Source organism: Anser anser, assembly GCF_964211835.1.
Source record: "Anser anser genome assembly, chromosome: 3".
NCBI classification, from domain to species: domain Eukaryota; kingdom Metazoa; phylum Chordata; class Aves; order Anseriformes; family Anatidae; genus Anser; species Anser anser.
In genome coordinates this window covers 38900862-38918329 of record NC_139722.1, presented here as the reverse complement: position 1 = coordinate 38918329, position 17468 = coordinate 38900862, and the positions used below count along the sequence as shown (strand labels likewise).

At 36.9% G+C, this 17468-nt stretch overlaps 1 protein-coding gene across 3 annotated transcripts in view; it reads left to right on the top strand.

Moving 5' to 3' along the window:
* The window catches only part of SNX14 (sorting nexin 14), a 55624-nt gene that overhangs the window by 14190 nt on the left and 23966 nt on the right, over positions 1-17468 (top strand). Inside the window, exons 7-16 of one of the 3 annotated variants that reach the window (XM_083828291.1) lie at positions 3658-3742; positions 6117-6273; positions 6562-6637; positions 7325-7369; positions 7460-7540; positions 7678-7792; positions 9814-9969; positions 10208-10332; positions 12095-12153; positions 15268-15294. In XM_083828291.1, coding sequence (XP_083684417.1) covers positions 3658-3742; positions 6117-6273; positions 6562-6637; positions 7325-7369; positions 7460-7540; positions 7678-7792; positions 9814-9969; positions 10208-10332; positions 12095-12153; positions 15268-15294 — 926 coding nt within the window. Of the gene's footprint in view, positions 1-3657; positions 3743-6116; positions 6274-6561; positions 6638-7324; positions 7541-7677; positions 7793-9813; positions 9970-10207; positions 10333-12094; positions 12154-15267; positions 15295-17468 lie in introns of all 3 variants that reach the window. The other 2 variants (XM_083828292.1, XM_083828290.1) reach the window with 2 other exon arrangements.

The following is a 17468-nucleotide window of genomic DNA, read 5'->3' as shown; positions in this document are numbered from 1 at the left end:
CTTTTAGTGACTTAATCTAAGTGGGAAAAAATTGAGAATTATTGAGAAAACTAGTAGAAAATGGTTGATGGTGTACCTGTGTCATGGCTTCTCTTTCCTTGGCTCTTTAAATGCAGACAAGGTCCTTATGTTGTCTGTGGATAATAGAACGTGAGTAGCTTACTGTAAGAATTAAAATAATATCATTCTTATCTTAGTGGAGTTCTTCAGAAACATTGTGCAGAGTAAACATTCAAGTCATTTGTTAGCTACACTTAATACATTAGCACATATACCCAGTATTCTCATAAAGTGCTTCAAGCCTGTTCTACAGGAACTGCTTCTAAATTTCTGGCTGTGCTAAGCAGGAAGAGATGCTAACTCAGCCTCCAGATTTGTTCAGTGCTGGCCGTGCTGTTGGAGCAGCTACCATAAATACGTGTCTTTCCCCCTCCATAGTAACAGCAATATTTTCTGAACTACAACTGGTACATGTACTCAGTCATGTCTGATGAACAGCCTGATTCTGTCCTTGTTATATATCAAATCCAGATGACTTTCTTGTTTACTTGAACTCTGCTTTTAAAGTGATCGTGGGGGAAAATTAGAAAACGATCATTGTAGTGCAGACGTGTAGTTGTGTGAAAGTAAGTAAATCTTCCAAAGTGAAAATCTAGAGCAGGGTCTTAAAATTTAATCTATCTGATGTTAGAATTAAAGGTCTCACATGCAGGTATTACTTGCATTGTTTGTAGTTCCACTGTTGATTCGTAAAATAGTTGTCTCCTCTATTGATCTTGTAATAAGGTATTATTTGTATTAGATCAGCTGTAGCGGCTTTTGCCATCAAGTTTGAATTTCAGTAATAATTTATCCTATCTGTCAGTAATAAAGTAATTACAATTTATTACATTCTATGTGACTGATTAGATGATATATGCAACAAAAACTCAAACATGTATAAGTCTTAAGAAATGTCAGGGGAACTACAAAGCAGAAAGGCCGTTACAGAAATGCATTTCACTTTATAAATGTTTATATTTACTTTATAAATGTTTATATTTATTTGCTTCCATCCTATAGAATAATATGATTTGTCTCTTTGTATGAAGTGTTACAGATATCTCAAGCAAAATGATGTTAATAATAACTCTGTGGTTTGGAACAAAATTGAAACTTGGCATGTTCAGTCATGCAGGGGAGCTTGATATCTGGTGCTATACCATTTTTTCCAGTCTATACTGTTTTTCTGCTGAACAAGTGTTTCTGTGTGCGCACACCCACATACAGATGCAGACAGCCTGAACTAATAATGATTGTGATGCGTATAAAGCTGAAAACGTTGTGCGTAGAAATAAGAGTTGATATGCAAGTTGCAAATAAAATACTATTTTTCTTTTTCATCTTTGGAATATGAGTTTAAAACTGCAGTAATTAGCTGAAAAGGGTTATGACAGAATGTTTTATAACCTTTCATCTGCAGTACAATGTCATTTATAACTTAATTTCAGGAGAAATTCAACACAGATTGCAAAATAAGCCTTTGCCAAACAGCTGTACTTTGATTTGAATTTATTATTAAACGCTTGAAAGCCATAGCTCTGGCTAATGGAGATATTAATCCCAGAATTTAAGATTTTATGTATAAGTAAAAAGCAAAAACAACAAAACTTTATTTCCTTTTTCAGTTTAGATCTTTATTTTTGTTGCTGAGGAATCTTTTGCTTTTGAATTATGGCTTAAAATTACAAATTGCTGCAGTTAATTGAATTTGTGTTCTGTTTAAGGTTGCCTAGGTGGAGTTTTTGAGGTGTGGCTGTTGGAACAAAGCAGCAGACGCTAGTAACAAAGCTAGTCAGCTCTTAACGGTGAAAAACATTTATTTATTAATTTTGACTTCAGCTTGATCTGGGTTTTCCTTGTTGGGGCCGTTTCTGGGTTAGTTTTTTAGTGTTTAAGGGAAAGTGAAGGGCTTTGCTTTGTATGTTGTGATGTAGCAGACCTGCATTTGATTGTTGTTGATGCTGAAGTAAAACCTATCTTTTGACAAAAATTTCAGTTTGCTTGCTGTGATCTTTGCCTTATCTGTGCAGAAGTAAGCACTCTGTCCCTGTGTTCCATAGGAAACTTTTTGAAATATGACTGAAATGCAAGTCCTTAATAACAGGGTTTTACATGGATGAGCAGAAGCTTGAGCTGTGCACCTCAAGTATTACAGAGGAGTATGCAGGAATACATGCTATTCTTATGTGAAAGAATAAGAAACAACTTTCTTCTCAGATCTAGGGGCCTTTGCAATTTTAGGCTCCTTCCTTGTCTGGCAAGAAGCACTCTATGCTTCTGTTTTATTATTTAAGGCCTTTATTTGACTTAGTTTTGAGGAGGGCCAAACTCCAGTAGGACTTCTGAACGTGTATTTCTGCTTCTCTGAGGTGTCATTTGTTCTGGCTTGAAATAGCGGGCATGCAGCGTGTAAATCAGTTTCTAGATAAGTTTCTGTACAGCTGAAATGGCTGAATCCCTTGGATTGGGAATGACTGGCAGTGGAGAGCAGCTCTGCTGCGAAGGACCTGGGGCTCATTGTAGACAGTTGGCTGAATATGAGCCAGAGCATGTAATGGCAGCAAAGAAGATCAACAGCATCATGGGCTGTCTTTACAGGAGCAGAGCCAGTCGGTCAAGGGAAATAGTTATCTCCCTTTCCATGGTGCTCTTTAGGCAGCAATATTTTGGCGCAGTATCTAGGATATCACATCCATTTTAGGGCTCCACAGTACAAAAGAGGCATTGATAGAGTGGAGCAAGTTCAGCCAAAGGACGCCGAGATCATCGGGGCAGGAGCACTTGACCTGTGAGGAGGTGACTGTCTTCATCTCTGGAAGTCTTCAGCGCTCAGATGGATACAGCCATGAGCACCCTAATCTGAGCCTCCTTTGGGCTAAGACATCCAGAGGTCTATTTGTGCCTGAATTATTCAGTAGTCTATACATATTCTCTCTATATATTTCATTCTCATAACTGTCAAAGAAAGTATAAATGCAGGACTGACTAATAAAATCTTTTATTAAATCACATAGGCAGAATTACTGCTTTTTGCTTGACTTATAAACAGGATTACGCAATACATAGTTGTTGGCACTAAAAGTGGTCTTGACTCAGGAACTCAAATTCTCTTTTGGTTCTGCCATCATCTGAGCTTAAATGGTTTTTGTGCGTGTACATAGGGAGGAGTGTTTCACTTTGCTTTTAGATCTTGTGGACTTAAGATTGACGAAGGTTAAAGTACACAAGTACTAGAAGCAGGATGTGATTTACTTACCTTTGGTGGTAGTCAAATCTTCATGTAGAACTAGGCTTCATTTACAGTGACTTGGAAGTCAAGCTATGTTACTACAATTATTGCAGTGGAAGAATCACAGTGAGAACAAGTTGAAAATAAATGTTAGTATTGTTTATGGCATTTAGTTCTACGTGATGTTGTGTGCTTTTCCCACAAGAACGAGCGTAGTCTCAGTTTATCTAGAGAATTCATTGGTTGTTTCTGAAGGACTCTTTTTATGGTTACAGTGGAGAAACAAGAGCAAATTAATATGTTTAATAGTTGTCCTTAATATATTTTGGGGAAGAAACTGGAATAATTCTGGTTTGTTTTTTTTTTTTTTTGAAACTACTCTTTAGGTGGATATTCCAACTGTTGTAACGAAGAAAATGCTCAAGGCAGCAATGAAACACATAGAAGTGATAGCCAAAGCCAGGCAGAAAGGTACTGTAAATACTTGATGTGTTGTCAGCTTCAAATAGCAAGTATAAAAGTTTAATTTTGCATGTTTCATTATATTTGCTAAATCTTTCCACCATCGTTACCTTTTTAAAACAACAACAACAAAAAAGAACAAAAAAACCTAATCCTTTCACATTTTACTTCTGGAGGTTGCAAAGACAAATAAGGAAAATCTTATGGTACAAGTAATCTCTCAGTTCTGAATTCCAGAATTCATGTATCCCCATAACTTTGGAGTACTAAACTTCTTTATCTGTATGGTAAACGAGAATGTGTTTGTCTGTTCAGAGCAATCAAGATCATCTAACAGTGGTTCTTGAAGTTTTTCTTGCGTTACAGCTAAGCCATTATGAATGAAAGGAGTTGCATGTCTGTGCAGTATAACTGTAGCTCTTACATTGTAACTCTTACAGCTAGAATGAGTTCACACCTAACACTGATTTCATACCTGCATCTGGTGGTGAGTAGTTAGTGGAGTTGTTCATTATGTTGAAAAGCTATAGTTATGTTTATAAACTATAGATTTAGACAAGTAGCATATTTAATCATTATCCAAATACAAATATCTTCAATAGCCTAGTATAAAAATTACTAAAACTGCTTATTGAAGGAATATTTGAAAAATACAATGCTTGCTGTTGGAAAATAGTTATCTTTACTTCTTTTTTACTGGCTGTGTTCCACAGTACTGTATCTACTAAATGTGGTTTCATTCAGCTGTTAAGCGTAGATGTTTACTTTCACTGAAGTCACAAACTTTCCTCCCTTCCCTCAAAACATGTGCTTGATATCCATAAATACATACTGTTATTTGAACTTTGGAAGTTCTTATTGAACGTGTGAGTAGTAGGCATGAATAACATGAGATACAGCGTGACTGAATTAGATGTTTTTCAAAGCACAGCAAAAGTTTCAAATGCTAGATTATCTTGCAGTGACTTTTACACCAAATTTCATGTTTCCTTTGATTTCTATGAAGAAGTTGAAAATGCTTTTCTTTAGCAGCAAAGAACTGGATTTTAGATGTACAGCATTGAAAACAGTCGTTTTCTTCAGTTGTTCAATGGAGAAGCCTCTGAGGGCAGATACATGAAGTAGCACCTGAAAATGACTTTTAGCAACACTTCCTAGTAGACGCTGCTGAACCAGCCACCTATCGCACGTTGTTTGGAGGCAGCTCTCTGGCCTTGCTTTGGTGGCTAGTTGAGCTTAGGTTTTTCTGTTAGTTTACTTTCTATATCCTTCTTAAAATTATTGTTCTAGGGAGCATTTCCTTTCTTCCTACTCTTCTTACCTTTACCTCTCCTAATAATTCCTCACTATATACACAGGCACCTCTGTGATTCTCACCTGTCTCTACCAGAATACACGTTCCTCCTCTCTGCTTTTACTGATGCCAAACAGGCAGATTTATCAGGCAACATACATTCCCGCAGCCCCTGTATCAGCTGATAGAATAGAATGGTTGGAGGGACCTGCAAGGATCCTTAAATCCAACTCACAGCTCTTTTTGGTAAAGGACAAGCTATCAGGCTTCTGTGCTAAATTCAATACGCTGAGAACAATCTTTAACCATCCAGATAACAGGTATGTATTCCGTGCCCAACCTAGTACGGTTCTTGCCATCAGTCTGTACTGGATTGATAGTACAAGGAGATGTAAGTTACTGCAGCTCAGTTCTTGCCTTTTGAAGTAATTTGAAGGAATATAACGTTGTTGCTGCAAATTAGCGTGTATGGTTTTTTAACCAGATAAAGCAGGTACTCTTTCAACTCCAGCTGCTTACATGAGGCAGTGTTCTTGCACGTCCCATGCTTGTTTTTGGAACGATTTATGCTGGTTTTATGTATGGTGATATATGTCCCTTCATGTTCGTTTCTAAGTGTTCTAAGGAGGAAATAGATATAACAGTATTGAATAAACGTTTGTTTACATTGATTTTGAATTGTATTGTAGGCAAGTCAGTAGGTAGAAGCCCAGTAAATTAGAGACCAAGAAGGAAGTCAGGAAAAAGCATATAGAGGTGTACTTTGGGCAGTGCAATTTTTTTAGAAGAATCAAAATGTTGAATTCTTCAATAATCATGGATGAAAAAAATCATTCTGGAAATCATGTAAGCTGCAGTTATTTGGTGTAGAAATCCTTATTTTTATGTGAAATTTTTGTTTTTACATAGCCAGACTTCCGAGTCCAAGCCAAGGTTCTTTTTTAAAGTTACAACACTGTATCCCTTTGGCAGTAGTACATGTACTGAAAGTATTAATCTTTAGCTCAAATGAAAAGTGATCACCTCTTTTTTCGCAATAACAAAAAGCTGGAACAACTTGTAATACTTACTTATTTATTTTACTTGCAGTAAAAAATGCAGAATTTCTACAGCAAGCTGCTTTAGAAGAGTATGGACCAGAACTACACGTTGCTTTGAGAAGCCGAAGAGATGAACTTCACTACTTAAGAAAACTTACTGAACTTCTTTTTCCGTATATTTTACCCCCCAAATCAACAGAATGCAGGTATAAAAAGCATTTAGAGTTGTATATCTGCATTACAATATAGTACTGTAATTTTGGGGACTGAAAGAATGAATTCTAGAGGCATCTTCCGTATCACTCCTTGTTATGCTTTCGCTTGCATGTTCAAGGCTGGTGTTAGCTCTTTGCTTTTTAAGACTGATTTTTTGATCAGTCTTAAAGTAATTCTAGCACACTTAAAATGCATTTTTAAGTACTAAAATATTTACAAGTAAAATATAGTGTTATGTAATCTAGTATGGGTACTGATTTTTTTCTTTTTCTTTTCAGATCCCTGGCACTTCTTATAAGAGAGATTCTGCCTGGTTCTGTTTTCCTTCCCTCTATGGATTTCTTAGCTGATCCTGTAAGACTTTGGAACATGTGAATGATCTTTATTTAATATAACTGTTTTCCTCCTAAGTATATTGTGGTAAAACAAACGATGCACAATAGTTTAGTTGCTATGGGTTTTGACTGGGTAAAAGGAAAAAGTTTCTGGCCAACATTTTTGTTCATTATAACTCATTTGAATGATTAACTGACTGAAATTGATTAAAATCCAATATTGTCATGATCTCTTAAGAATGTAATTTTAATGAAGTACTACAATTCTTGTCAAACAGGAGAGTGCTATGCTAGTATAAACACCCTCAAATTGATGTATCCACATTTCAACAGGGGCTCAATTACTTGAACTTGAGCTGTATGCATCTTCATAGCAGTTCAAGTAAACCATTCTTTTTGCAGTTGTATTATTTTGTCTTCAATTCTGCAAATAATAATGCATTTATTTCTGAAGATGGAATGCTGCCATCTTCAATTTTATTTATGTATATATATAAATAGGCAAAATTGCAGTGCTTATAAATGTATCACGTAAGTGCAAGTAGAAGGTACTGTAGTTGTGGAGGCATAGCTCATTTTTTGTTGTTTTTTCCCCTAAGTATTAATATATTCATAGGTTGGAACTTGGGTATAACATGATAGTGAAACAATTTTCATCTAGTTTGTTATTTCTTTAATATTAATTTTGTACTGTGTTTTCTTGCAGGACACTGTCAACCATTTGCTGCTGATTTTCATTGATGATAGTCCAGTGAGTAATGACAGAATTAAAACTAGCCATTTTTTTCCTTCGTTAAAGCAGCTTTCTTACCCAGTTGTGTTTTGTCATTTTTTTCTACAGCCTGAGAAAGCAACTGAACCTACTTCTTCATTGGTTCCGTTCCTTCAGAAATTTGCAGAGCCAAGAAATAAAAAACCATCTGTAAGCAAAGGCAATATTTATTTGTTTTCCTGTTCTGCCGAAGTACTTTACCTGATATATCTATCTACAGCTTTTTGCTTTATGTTCTCACTGAAAATTTGAAAATTGGCTGACCGTGTTTTTAATCTCCTATTAAGGTCCTGAAACTGGAGTTAAAGGAGATCCGAGATCAGCAAGACCTTTTATTTTGGTTTATGAACTTCCTGAAACAGGAAGGGGCAGTCCATGTGCTGCAGTTCTGCCTGACTGTAGGTAAGATTATATGTGTGCTGAGGTGTATTTGATGATCTTTAAAAGGTTTAAGCATTTGTACGTTTAAGTGAATGAGCCTAAGAACAAGGCAGCGTTGTTAAGCAAGAGATTGTGTTTCAGGACTTGTGTTCATTTAATTATGTACTGATTTTTTGAACGCTAATCTTGGCAACGTTAATGTCAGTGTGGACTCTAGGTTGTAATTTTAATTCTGTTTATTGATAAAGTTTGTACGTTTTAAAATAGAATATCCTTGTAAGGAGAAAATTCTGGCCGTAGGTACAAGGTACAGCTGTATCTTTAAAACATATGATTACTAAAGTATTCTTAAAATGAGCCATACATTGTGAAAAGATTCTCATGTTCTTTTATCTCTAAAACCTCTATAAAGAGCAGAAGTGTAACAGGAACAGTAAAGCTGTTGAAACCTCCTCCTATTCAGTAACCTGTGCCTTGCTTATGATGCACGCATTTGGTTTTACCTTTACATAAGTGTTGTCTGAAAAGCCTTCTGCTTTCCAATGATTTTGGAAAGTTTTTTGGTCAACTAGTGGTTAATTATTGGTGTACCAAAAGAATACTTTTTTTTTTGTAAACAAGTATTTCCGTGTTGCATAGGAAATAATGGTTCTGCCTTCATATCCCAAGCTCATACGTACAGCAGCAAAAGATGTTTATTTAAATTAGACAGGCTTTATCCCTGAAACATTGCAGAAATCATTAGTTATTATATAAAAGAAATATAAGTCATCTCTGTGCATGCGCTTTCTTATGGGCTCAGTATCCTTCAAACATGTTGGCTTTTTGTCAAGAAAATCTCAGCAAAGTGATTACTAGTTTAATGCTGGTGATATGTGTAGAGGTTTCTAAGCCAACACAATTCTCTAGAGCTACTTCCTCTAGCGGGAAGGTTACTCAGACTCTGGCTATTGCTAATGATCAATCTTTTTTCTGACTAAGCTTCAGAATTTTCTTCCTTCTAAACTTCTCTTGCTCAATCAGATAATGACAGGACAAGGGGGAATGGTTTTAAACTAAAAGAGGGGAGATTTAGATTAGACGTTAGGAGGAAATTCTTCACTCAGAGAGTGGTGAGGCACTGGAACAGGTTGCCCAGAGAAGCTGTGGATGCCCCATGCCTGGAAGTGTTCAAGACCAGGTTGGATGGGGCTTTGAGCAACCTGATCTAGTGGCTGGCATCCCTGCCCATGGCAGAAGGGGGGGTTGGAACTAGATGATCTTCAAGGTCCCTTCCAACCCTAGCAATTCTATGATGTTTAAAGATGGTGAGTTTGTAGATTACCTTTTAAAACTGAGAGTGAGATTTATGTCTCTCAAATTATGCTATTTCAACTAAATGCCTACTGTAGGTGATTTTTCACTTGATAGAAATATTGTGGAGTCACAAAGGAAACTAAATGTCCAAAAAACAGAAGGATCTTGAAAGACTTTCTCTGAAGAAGCTTATTACTGTCCATTAATTGAAAAACAAAGTGAATGCTACCATATTTTCCCTTCTTTTTGGATAGCATTCATGCCATTAATGTGACAAGCAATAAATCAAGTAGGATTGCACAATGATTGTGCTGAATATATTTTTATTTTTTTTTTGTCAGGGGAAGTGTATTCTGAAGTTATCCTGATACTAAAGATATTATTGATGCATTGGATATTAGGAATGAAATAGCAGCAGAATAGGCAGATGACTAGTTTAAATGGCTGTTAAGGTTCTTCCTGTGCAATTATAGCTTCATGGATGTATCCTCACTATGATAAGAAGAAATTAGCTTTAATGGCAATATACTTTTAGTAATTATATAAACAAATTTAAATTTTAAGAAGAATGCAGCTACCTTGATATTTTGAGATGTCTTCTGTTTGTTTTCTTTGTTTTGTTTTGTTTTAAAGTTTTCTGAATTACTCTATCTGTTGGAAAATGAGTTGATATTGTATGTTGCTTCAAGATGATACTTGTTTGCCAAGTTCATCAACAAATGCATTTTCTCTCCATTAATTCTCAGAGGAATTCAATGACCGAATTTTGCGACCAGAACTATCAGACACTGAAAAAATGGCTCTTCATGAGGAAGTCCAGAAAATTTACAAAACCTATTGTTTGGATGAAAGTATTGACAAAATTAGATTTGACCCGTTTATTGTGGAAGAGATTCAAAGAAGTAAGTTTGAATTTGAAAGAAATCATTTACACTGAAAATTGAACAGAATTCTGTAATAAATTGATTGTGTTAGATGAATTAGTCTTTAATCTTTACTTTTGTTGTAGCTTTTAAGATGTTACCACTATGCTGTGCTTAAGCCTTGCTTTGTCAGTTTATTTCTATTTTTGTCAGGCTTGTATTAGACTTTGTATTAGCTTGCGAAGAAAAGCTGATTTTTTCTCCAAATTTTCTGTAGTTGCTGTAGGTCCATATGAGGATGTTGTGAAACTTCAAACTATGAGGTGTCTTTTTGAAGCTTATGAGCATGTACTTTCTCTCCTTGAGAACGTTTTTACTCCTATGTTCTGTCACAGTGATGAGGTAAGTCTGACAGATTTGAAATGTTAGTCCTAAAGCAAGATTGTATTTTTTTTTCCTAAGATATACTATTTACAAGTCACGTGCACGTGTACCTGAGAAAATGTCTTTATTTTCCAATTGGTTTTCAGCTCTGGCATTTAACTAAATCTCAGTAAGAAAAATGAATTTATTCTAGCTCAACGCCACATCAATAGAATAAAAAGAACCAATGTCTATTCATTTTTGATGTAATAATTTGTGTATAGCACTGCTATTGCAAAATCCCACTCTCCCCACACTTTCCCTTCTTTTACGATTGCAATTTTGGTGCAAAAGTAATCTTCATGATAAACCTAAAGCACTTAAGAATATCTTTATTTACTTTTTAAAACAATATGGTACTTATAGTTACAAAGATTTTATATAGGCTCCTTCAATGTTACTTCTTCCAGCACTTGAAAGTCAAGCGCATGTTCTCAGGAAGATCATTCAAAGTGATGTGTTAGGAATTTGAGATGGTTCTGTGATTAGTGATGAAAACTGGATTCTGAATGCACATTTCAAATTCCTCAAGTTGGCTGCACAGCTGTTTAAAGCCTTCTAATAGGAAACACTTTAAACGCAGTAGTTGATTGAGTTCTTGCCCCTTTTAGAGTTTGTTTGTATAAATCAGGCTGCATGCTAAGCTTCTCACGTTTGAGGCAGATTATATTGGCTGCACTGCAGAGAAGAAACTGGGGGTTCTGGTGGACAAAAATCTCAACGTGAGCCAGCAGTGTGCGCTTGCAGCCCAGAAGGCCAACAGCACCCTGGGCTGCATCAACAGAGGAGTGGCCAGCAGGTGGAGGGAGGGGATTGTGTCCCTCTGCTCTGCCCTCGGGGGACCCCACCTGGAGCACTGTGTCCAGCTCTGGGGCCCCCAGCACAAGCAGGATGTGGGGCTGTTAGAGTGGGTCCAGAGGAGGGCCATGAAGCTGATCAAGGGGCTGGAGCACCTCTCCTGTGAAGAAAGGCTGAGAGAGCTGGGGCTGTTCAGCCTGAAGAGAAGGCTCCGGATTGACCTCATTACAGCTTTTCAGTACTTAAAGGGGGCTTATAAAACAGATGGAGAGCAACTTTTTGCTTAGTCATACAATGACAGGACAAGGGGGAATGGTTTTAAACTATTAGAGGGGAGATTTAAATAGTATAGAAGGAAGAAGCTCTTCAGTCAGAGGGTGGTGAGGCACTGGCACAGGTTGCCCAGAGAAGCTGTGGATGCCCCATCCCTGGAGGTGCTCAAGGCCAGGCTGGATGGGGCTTTGAGCAACCTGGTCTGGTGGGTGGCAACCCTGCCCATGGCAGGGGGGTTGGAAATAAATGATCTTTAAGATCACTTCCAACCTGAGCTGTTCTATGGTTCTCTGACTTACCCTGGAAATGGGTACTTGCCTCATGTGGTGTTACGCTTCATAAAGTGTATCTCTCAAAAATGATATTGATGGTCACCTTTTCAGTAATAGCTATAGTGCTTCAAATGCTTGATTTTAGCAAGGAGAGACATGGATTACAGTGCTTTGTTTTAGTTTGTTTGAATTACAAGGCTATGTAAACTAAAATAAGTAGTACTGGGAGCATTTACTACAATTGCAGTCTGTCCTTTTCTGGATGAATGTTCTCCTCCTCAATTATGGTCAGCCTGCCTTTTACTTCTGATTCTTTTTTCGGAATTCTGCAATGTTATTGCATAGGAGCCCTTACCTCAGTCCAGTGTTTTCTTTGATACCTTATTTTTCTGTTGTAGTACTTCAGGCACCTTTTAAGAGGAGCAGAGTCACCGACGCGCAATTCAAAGTTTAACAGGTAGGTGTGGTAGAATCTTTAAGGTTTTTTTCTTTGTTTTCTAGCTGAAAGTTTCAAAATATTAAACTATGGAAATTTTGCTACTGCCTGATACTAACCAGTGGTACTTCTCTTAAATTGACAGGTTACATGTCAAAGGAGTAAGCAAAATTATACAGGCTGTTTCTTTGATTTGAAGCATTTTATAGAAAAGAATTTAAAATGTAATTTTAGACCTCGATGTTTGGGAAGGGGAAAAATAAATGTACAATGAGGAAAAAATAAGAAAATCAACACTTTACTTCCATTTTACAAGTGACTAATTATGAGTACCATTTTGCTGTGAAATTCTGGGTCGCCTTAGATTTCAGGTCTTAAAGAGATGCGTGTAGCCAACTCGTTCATGCTATGACAATTCTCTCTTGCTGTGACAAGTAAGATTTGCTATTTCTCCTAGCTCAAATGTATTTTCTGTTCCCTTGATTATCCACATTCATTGCAGAAATGTAGTGTCAGAAGCCTTGTTTCTGGGTTAGGGCTATATACTTGCATACCACCTTTAGGGTCCAGGAGTCTGTGGACAAGAAAAGTAAGCATCTCTTGTGGCATGAGTGAGAGCTCTTCCACTGTGGGCTTGGGACAAGTAGGTGTCAGAACTCTCTTCATCTCTTTTCTCCTATTCTGGATGTCTCAGTCATTAAAAAAAAAATCAATTACTTTTACATTCTAGCCAAAAGAAGGAAAACTTAAGTGAGATGGTTTTTAATTTGGGTAGGCTTTTTTTCTTGGTATGAAGTAAGATCAACAGTAAACATATGTTCTGGAGGAGTAACAGCAAATTATTTAACTTTTTCTGCGTAGACACATACTGAGCAGCAGCCCTCTTGACTCACGGCCTACTATGAGTTTTAAGTGATGTGAGATCCCTTTCTCCTCTGCTGATGTTCTTCAAAAACTGCACTGTTTTTCTCTTGTGTCTCTGGCTGTAACATCAATATCTAGTCCTTGTAGTTCTCGTGGATCCAAGGCTTCAGCTTAAGAGTAGTGCTTTCTCAGATTGGTGCTGACAAACTTCTGTTCCTTAGCAAAGAGGTGTAGAAGGCAGCTTGGCCAAACTGTATTTCTCCCTTACTTGATATTCCACTATGAATGGTGACCTTAAACCATGCTCCAGTTTTTGTGGAAGATGGCTATAGGGTTTCATCCAGACCTAAAAATCTGCCTTCTGGTATCTTTTCCAAAGTAATTCATGTTAATGGTGAAAGTATCCTATCACACGTCTTAAATCTAGTTAAACTGTGAAAACATTTAGGCTACCTTCTTGGTTCTTTGCTTTCCAAAAAAGAAAGGGTGAAAGTACAGGCAGTCTGTAGGTGGAGTTTTGAAAATAAATCTTTGCAAAATAAGCAAATCTTATGTCTGGGGACCGTCGTCATACGTTTCCTTGGAGTTCAAGCAGCATCTACAGTGTTACAGCTAAAATTAATCTGTTTTACATTTTAGAATGATTTGAATGCCCTGAGTCAACACTATGGCTAGCTATGTGAGATACTGTATATTCCTGAAGTGGTGCCTCTGTGAATATTCCCATGAAAGAGAGGTCCTATATGAAAGTAGTTGCTTGTTGCTTTGGAGTGTCTGCCTGCAGAATCTGTTATGGAGTCACTGCCAGAAAAAATAAAGAAATTACTTATGGGATTATTCCAAATGTTATCCATATGCATATACCTCATCCTGCCGTTTCTTCCTTCTTCTAGCATCAGTTCCAGTTCAGAGAAATTGCAGGCAAAGAGATTAGTTTTGTTTTCCACATCTTTGATTTGATGCTTTGCTTTGCATGTATTGCATAGATAATGCTGGTTAAAAAGTCTGAGGTCAAGTAGTTGACTGGAAATCCCAGTGGAATGGACATGCAGGCAATGTGTTGAAATGTGTAAAACAATGTCATCTGTGTAGAGCTGTTTCTAGAGAATACAGTGTGTAAGTAGGAGGATGGGAACTATCAATGTATAATTTCCATTTTTAATCATTTTTTTTAACTGTACAAAGCAATCATAATTTTTTGTGTATGGATCAGAGAGACAACATCTGATGAAAACTGTTGAGTTGATAAATAACTACCCTCACAGTAAAGAAATTTTTCTTGATATCTAGTTTGAGAAGAAGCATTCTGATTTGTCATCATTGGGTTAGCAGTAAAAGTAAAACAGTTTTCAAGTAAAGGTCCAAGTAGAAGAAGTTATTAACAATTTTGGGGAGTGGTTAGGAATAAAATGCTCAGAATTAAGTAATTGTATGTAATGTAATTGTTTCTGTTAGTCATCATCAGTTCCAGTTTGCTAGGATATGTTTCCACTTTCACAGTTACCATGACTTAAGACAGTGCAAGATGCCTTAGAAAGCAGTTCGTATTGTAAAACATCTGAAATTTGAGTATTCTGATCCAGTAAACTATATAATATTGTATCAGTTTGTCCAGAGTTCAGTAGCTCCAGTGAATTAAAAACGAATCGTGTGCGGTGGCTGTATGTATGGTTAAGTTTGAACATTTTGGTTGAAACTACTGAGGTATTGGTTCCATGTACCAAGTTATGCAGGATGTCCAAAATAGGTGACAGTTCTTAAAATATGTGAAATTAAAAAAAAATAATAGTAATACAATGTTTTCTACTATTATCTAACACAGATGACTTTACTATGTAAAATAAGTCCACAGGCTTTTCTTCATATTGGCCAAATGAACTAGATTCCTACATGACTTGCCAACATAGATTACAGAAGTTTGCTACCTGCTTGGCACCTTGTGGAAGGTAACTTGAACAATGAAAGTCAACACAAGCAGCTACTGATTTAAAAAGAATGAATGCCAGTGAACGCTCGAAAGTTTTAATAACTAAGGTTTTAAATTCAAAGGCGATGGTGCTGACGACATGTGCAGGCACCTGTTCTTATTTCACTCTGTAAAGATTTTAGTTCAGAAACTCTATTCTACCATGGTTTTGATTAATCTGCGGTGATGGTCCAAGCCTAGTCTGTTCTGTTGAGATAGGTCTGTCAGGGTTTGTTTTTTTTTTTTTTTCTTTTAACATTATTTTCTCCTGGGCTCTGGGGTAATTTTTGTGCCTGTTGTTGCAGAAGTAGCCTGAGTTTGGATGACTTCCGGTAAGTCTATCTAACACTCAATAAATGTTGTCTGCTAGTTGTGCTCCATCTATCATCGCTACATCACACAGCCTTTATAACAGCAATTAATCATCCATTTTACTTTTAAAAACATGCAAATGTCATCTTTTTAACTGCATTTCTCCCCATGTTGTCTTCACATTTGTTTAGAAATTGCTTAATTACTAATTTTCATAAGTTTGCAAAATATTAATATTCTTTGTTGTTAACTATTTGTCTGTTGTTAATTTGGAAATGTATTTGCATAACTTGAAGCGGTTTTTTTGCCTGTGATTTCTAGCTCTTCCAAAGTTTTCCACAGTTTTCTTCCCTGCCTATCGTATTTCCAGATTGTGTTTGAGGTTTCATCCACTTAACTGCTTGTTTTACCTTGTACAACTGTGTCTAGTAGAATTGCCTTGGCATTGCATGCAAACATAACTGCTTTATGAGTATTATGTTTAAAGTCAAGTACTCAAAGACAGCAATTTCCCAAATTAATCATCTATTCAGCCTTTCTCGTGACTGTCAAAGGTTTGATTACAACATACGCTTTTTTTTTATATAATTTTCTTTATTCATGCTCTAGGTAGTCTATGGTTGCTCATTAACGTCTTAATAGCTGTTCAGTGGTTTTTCTCATTATTCGTGCTGCTTCAAATACATTCTATCCAAACTCAGAAAGAAATCTTTTCATTATGGGCTTTTCCTTTGAATTGTCAGTTGTAGCATCAGTATTTATGTATTACTCATAGCATTCTTGAGTCTCAAGGGAACATTAGCAACTTCGTTTTACAGATTAGGAATCAAGTTAATGGAAACTTTTAATCTTTTATGTGCCAATTCAGTGTATGGAGTTATAATTTGCTAGTGTGCTGGGCAAGAAATAGCATTAATATAATTTAGTTTGTTGATTTTAAGTGCAGCTCTGCACACTCAGCATTTTGCCTAATCAGGTGTAGGGATTTTGGCCAAAAGAAAGTGATACTCTGATTTCATGTACATCTATCAGTTTGTCTGATAGATTCAACCTATCTAGTGGTACTCTACCCTGCAGAGGTTCACAGCAGTTTTCTTCAACTGCATAGCCCTGACTGACCATTTGAGATCTGTTCTGTGCGCTGAACGAGCCAGGGATCCTATAAGAAAATTATTTGGTGACCATCCATGATTAAGGAATGCCACAGTGCTCAGTGGCACTAATACAATCCGTGTTCTGCAATTCCTAGCTCTTGAGTGATTAACAACTGCAATTTTGTATGTTACACTTATGTGAATTCTGCAACTTTAAATAAATAAATAAATCTGACCTACTGTCATCACATCGTTCGTCAGGAATGTTGGAACTTGCAGACTCTCCCTCTCAGAGCCTTGCCAAGAAAGTATCCATAGATTGATGGTCTAACGTTGCTGTTCTGTGGATCAGCACTAGAGGGAGTGGGATATTTTCCCAATAAAAGTTTTGTTGACAGTAGCAGACTGGCAAGTCTTGGCAGACTTGGTTCCTCTTCCAAACAGGCCACTGCGTCTCCTCTTTCTTCTTCTGTGCTTTGAACCTGGCCGTGTCTTAATCCCATCTGTTCCCTTTCACCTAGCCTCAGGTTCTTTCTCCTATTTCTACCTGGCCAGTGAATCTATTAATTTCCATCCTGATTCTTGGGTGTTTTTTTAATCTTGCTCAGCTTCTTCAAAAGCTTGAACGTGCTGTTATCTCCATGTCTCTACTAACTTCCCCAGATTTTGTCCATGCTCATCTAATCTGGTTTATGCTGTGTGCTTGCTCAAATATTTCTACCAAACCAGTCCTATGTTTTTACCATATTTTGCCCACTATGTGTCTGTGTAGCCTCTGAGTCACCAGTTTGTGTTCTTAATTCGTGTCTATCGCTGTGAAGAGAAGGCCATCCTAGGTTGTCAACTTATAACTGTTCCAGCGTAGTACTATTCGTGAGGCATGGTCTTACAGGCACAGCTGTATTCTGCCTACTGCTAGAGCATTAGCAGAGTGAAAACAAACCTTCACCAATCCAAGCCTGGGATACTCTACTAAATCTGTAAGCTTGCACAAATTTGCAGTTCTCAAGACTTTGAATATTAGAGTTTTCACAGGAATGACAAAAACTTCTAAAAAATTAAGTCAAGTCAGAAGTATAAAGCATTCACCTTCTTCTAAA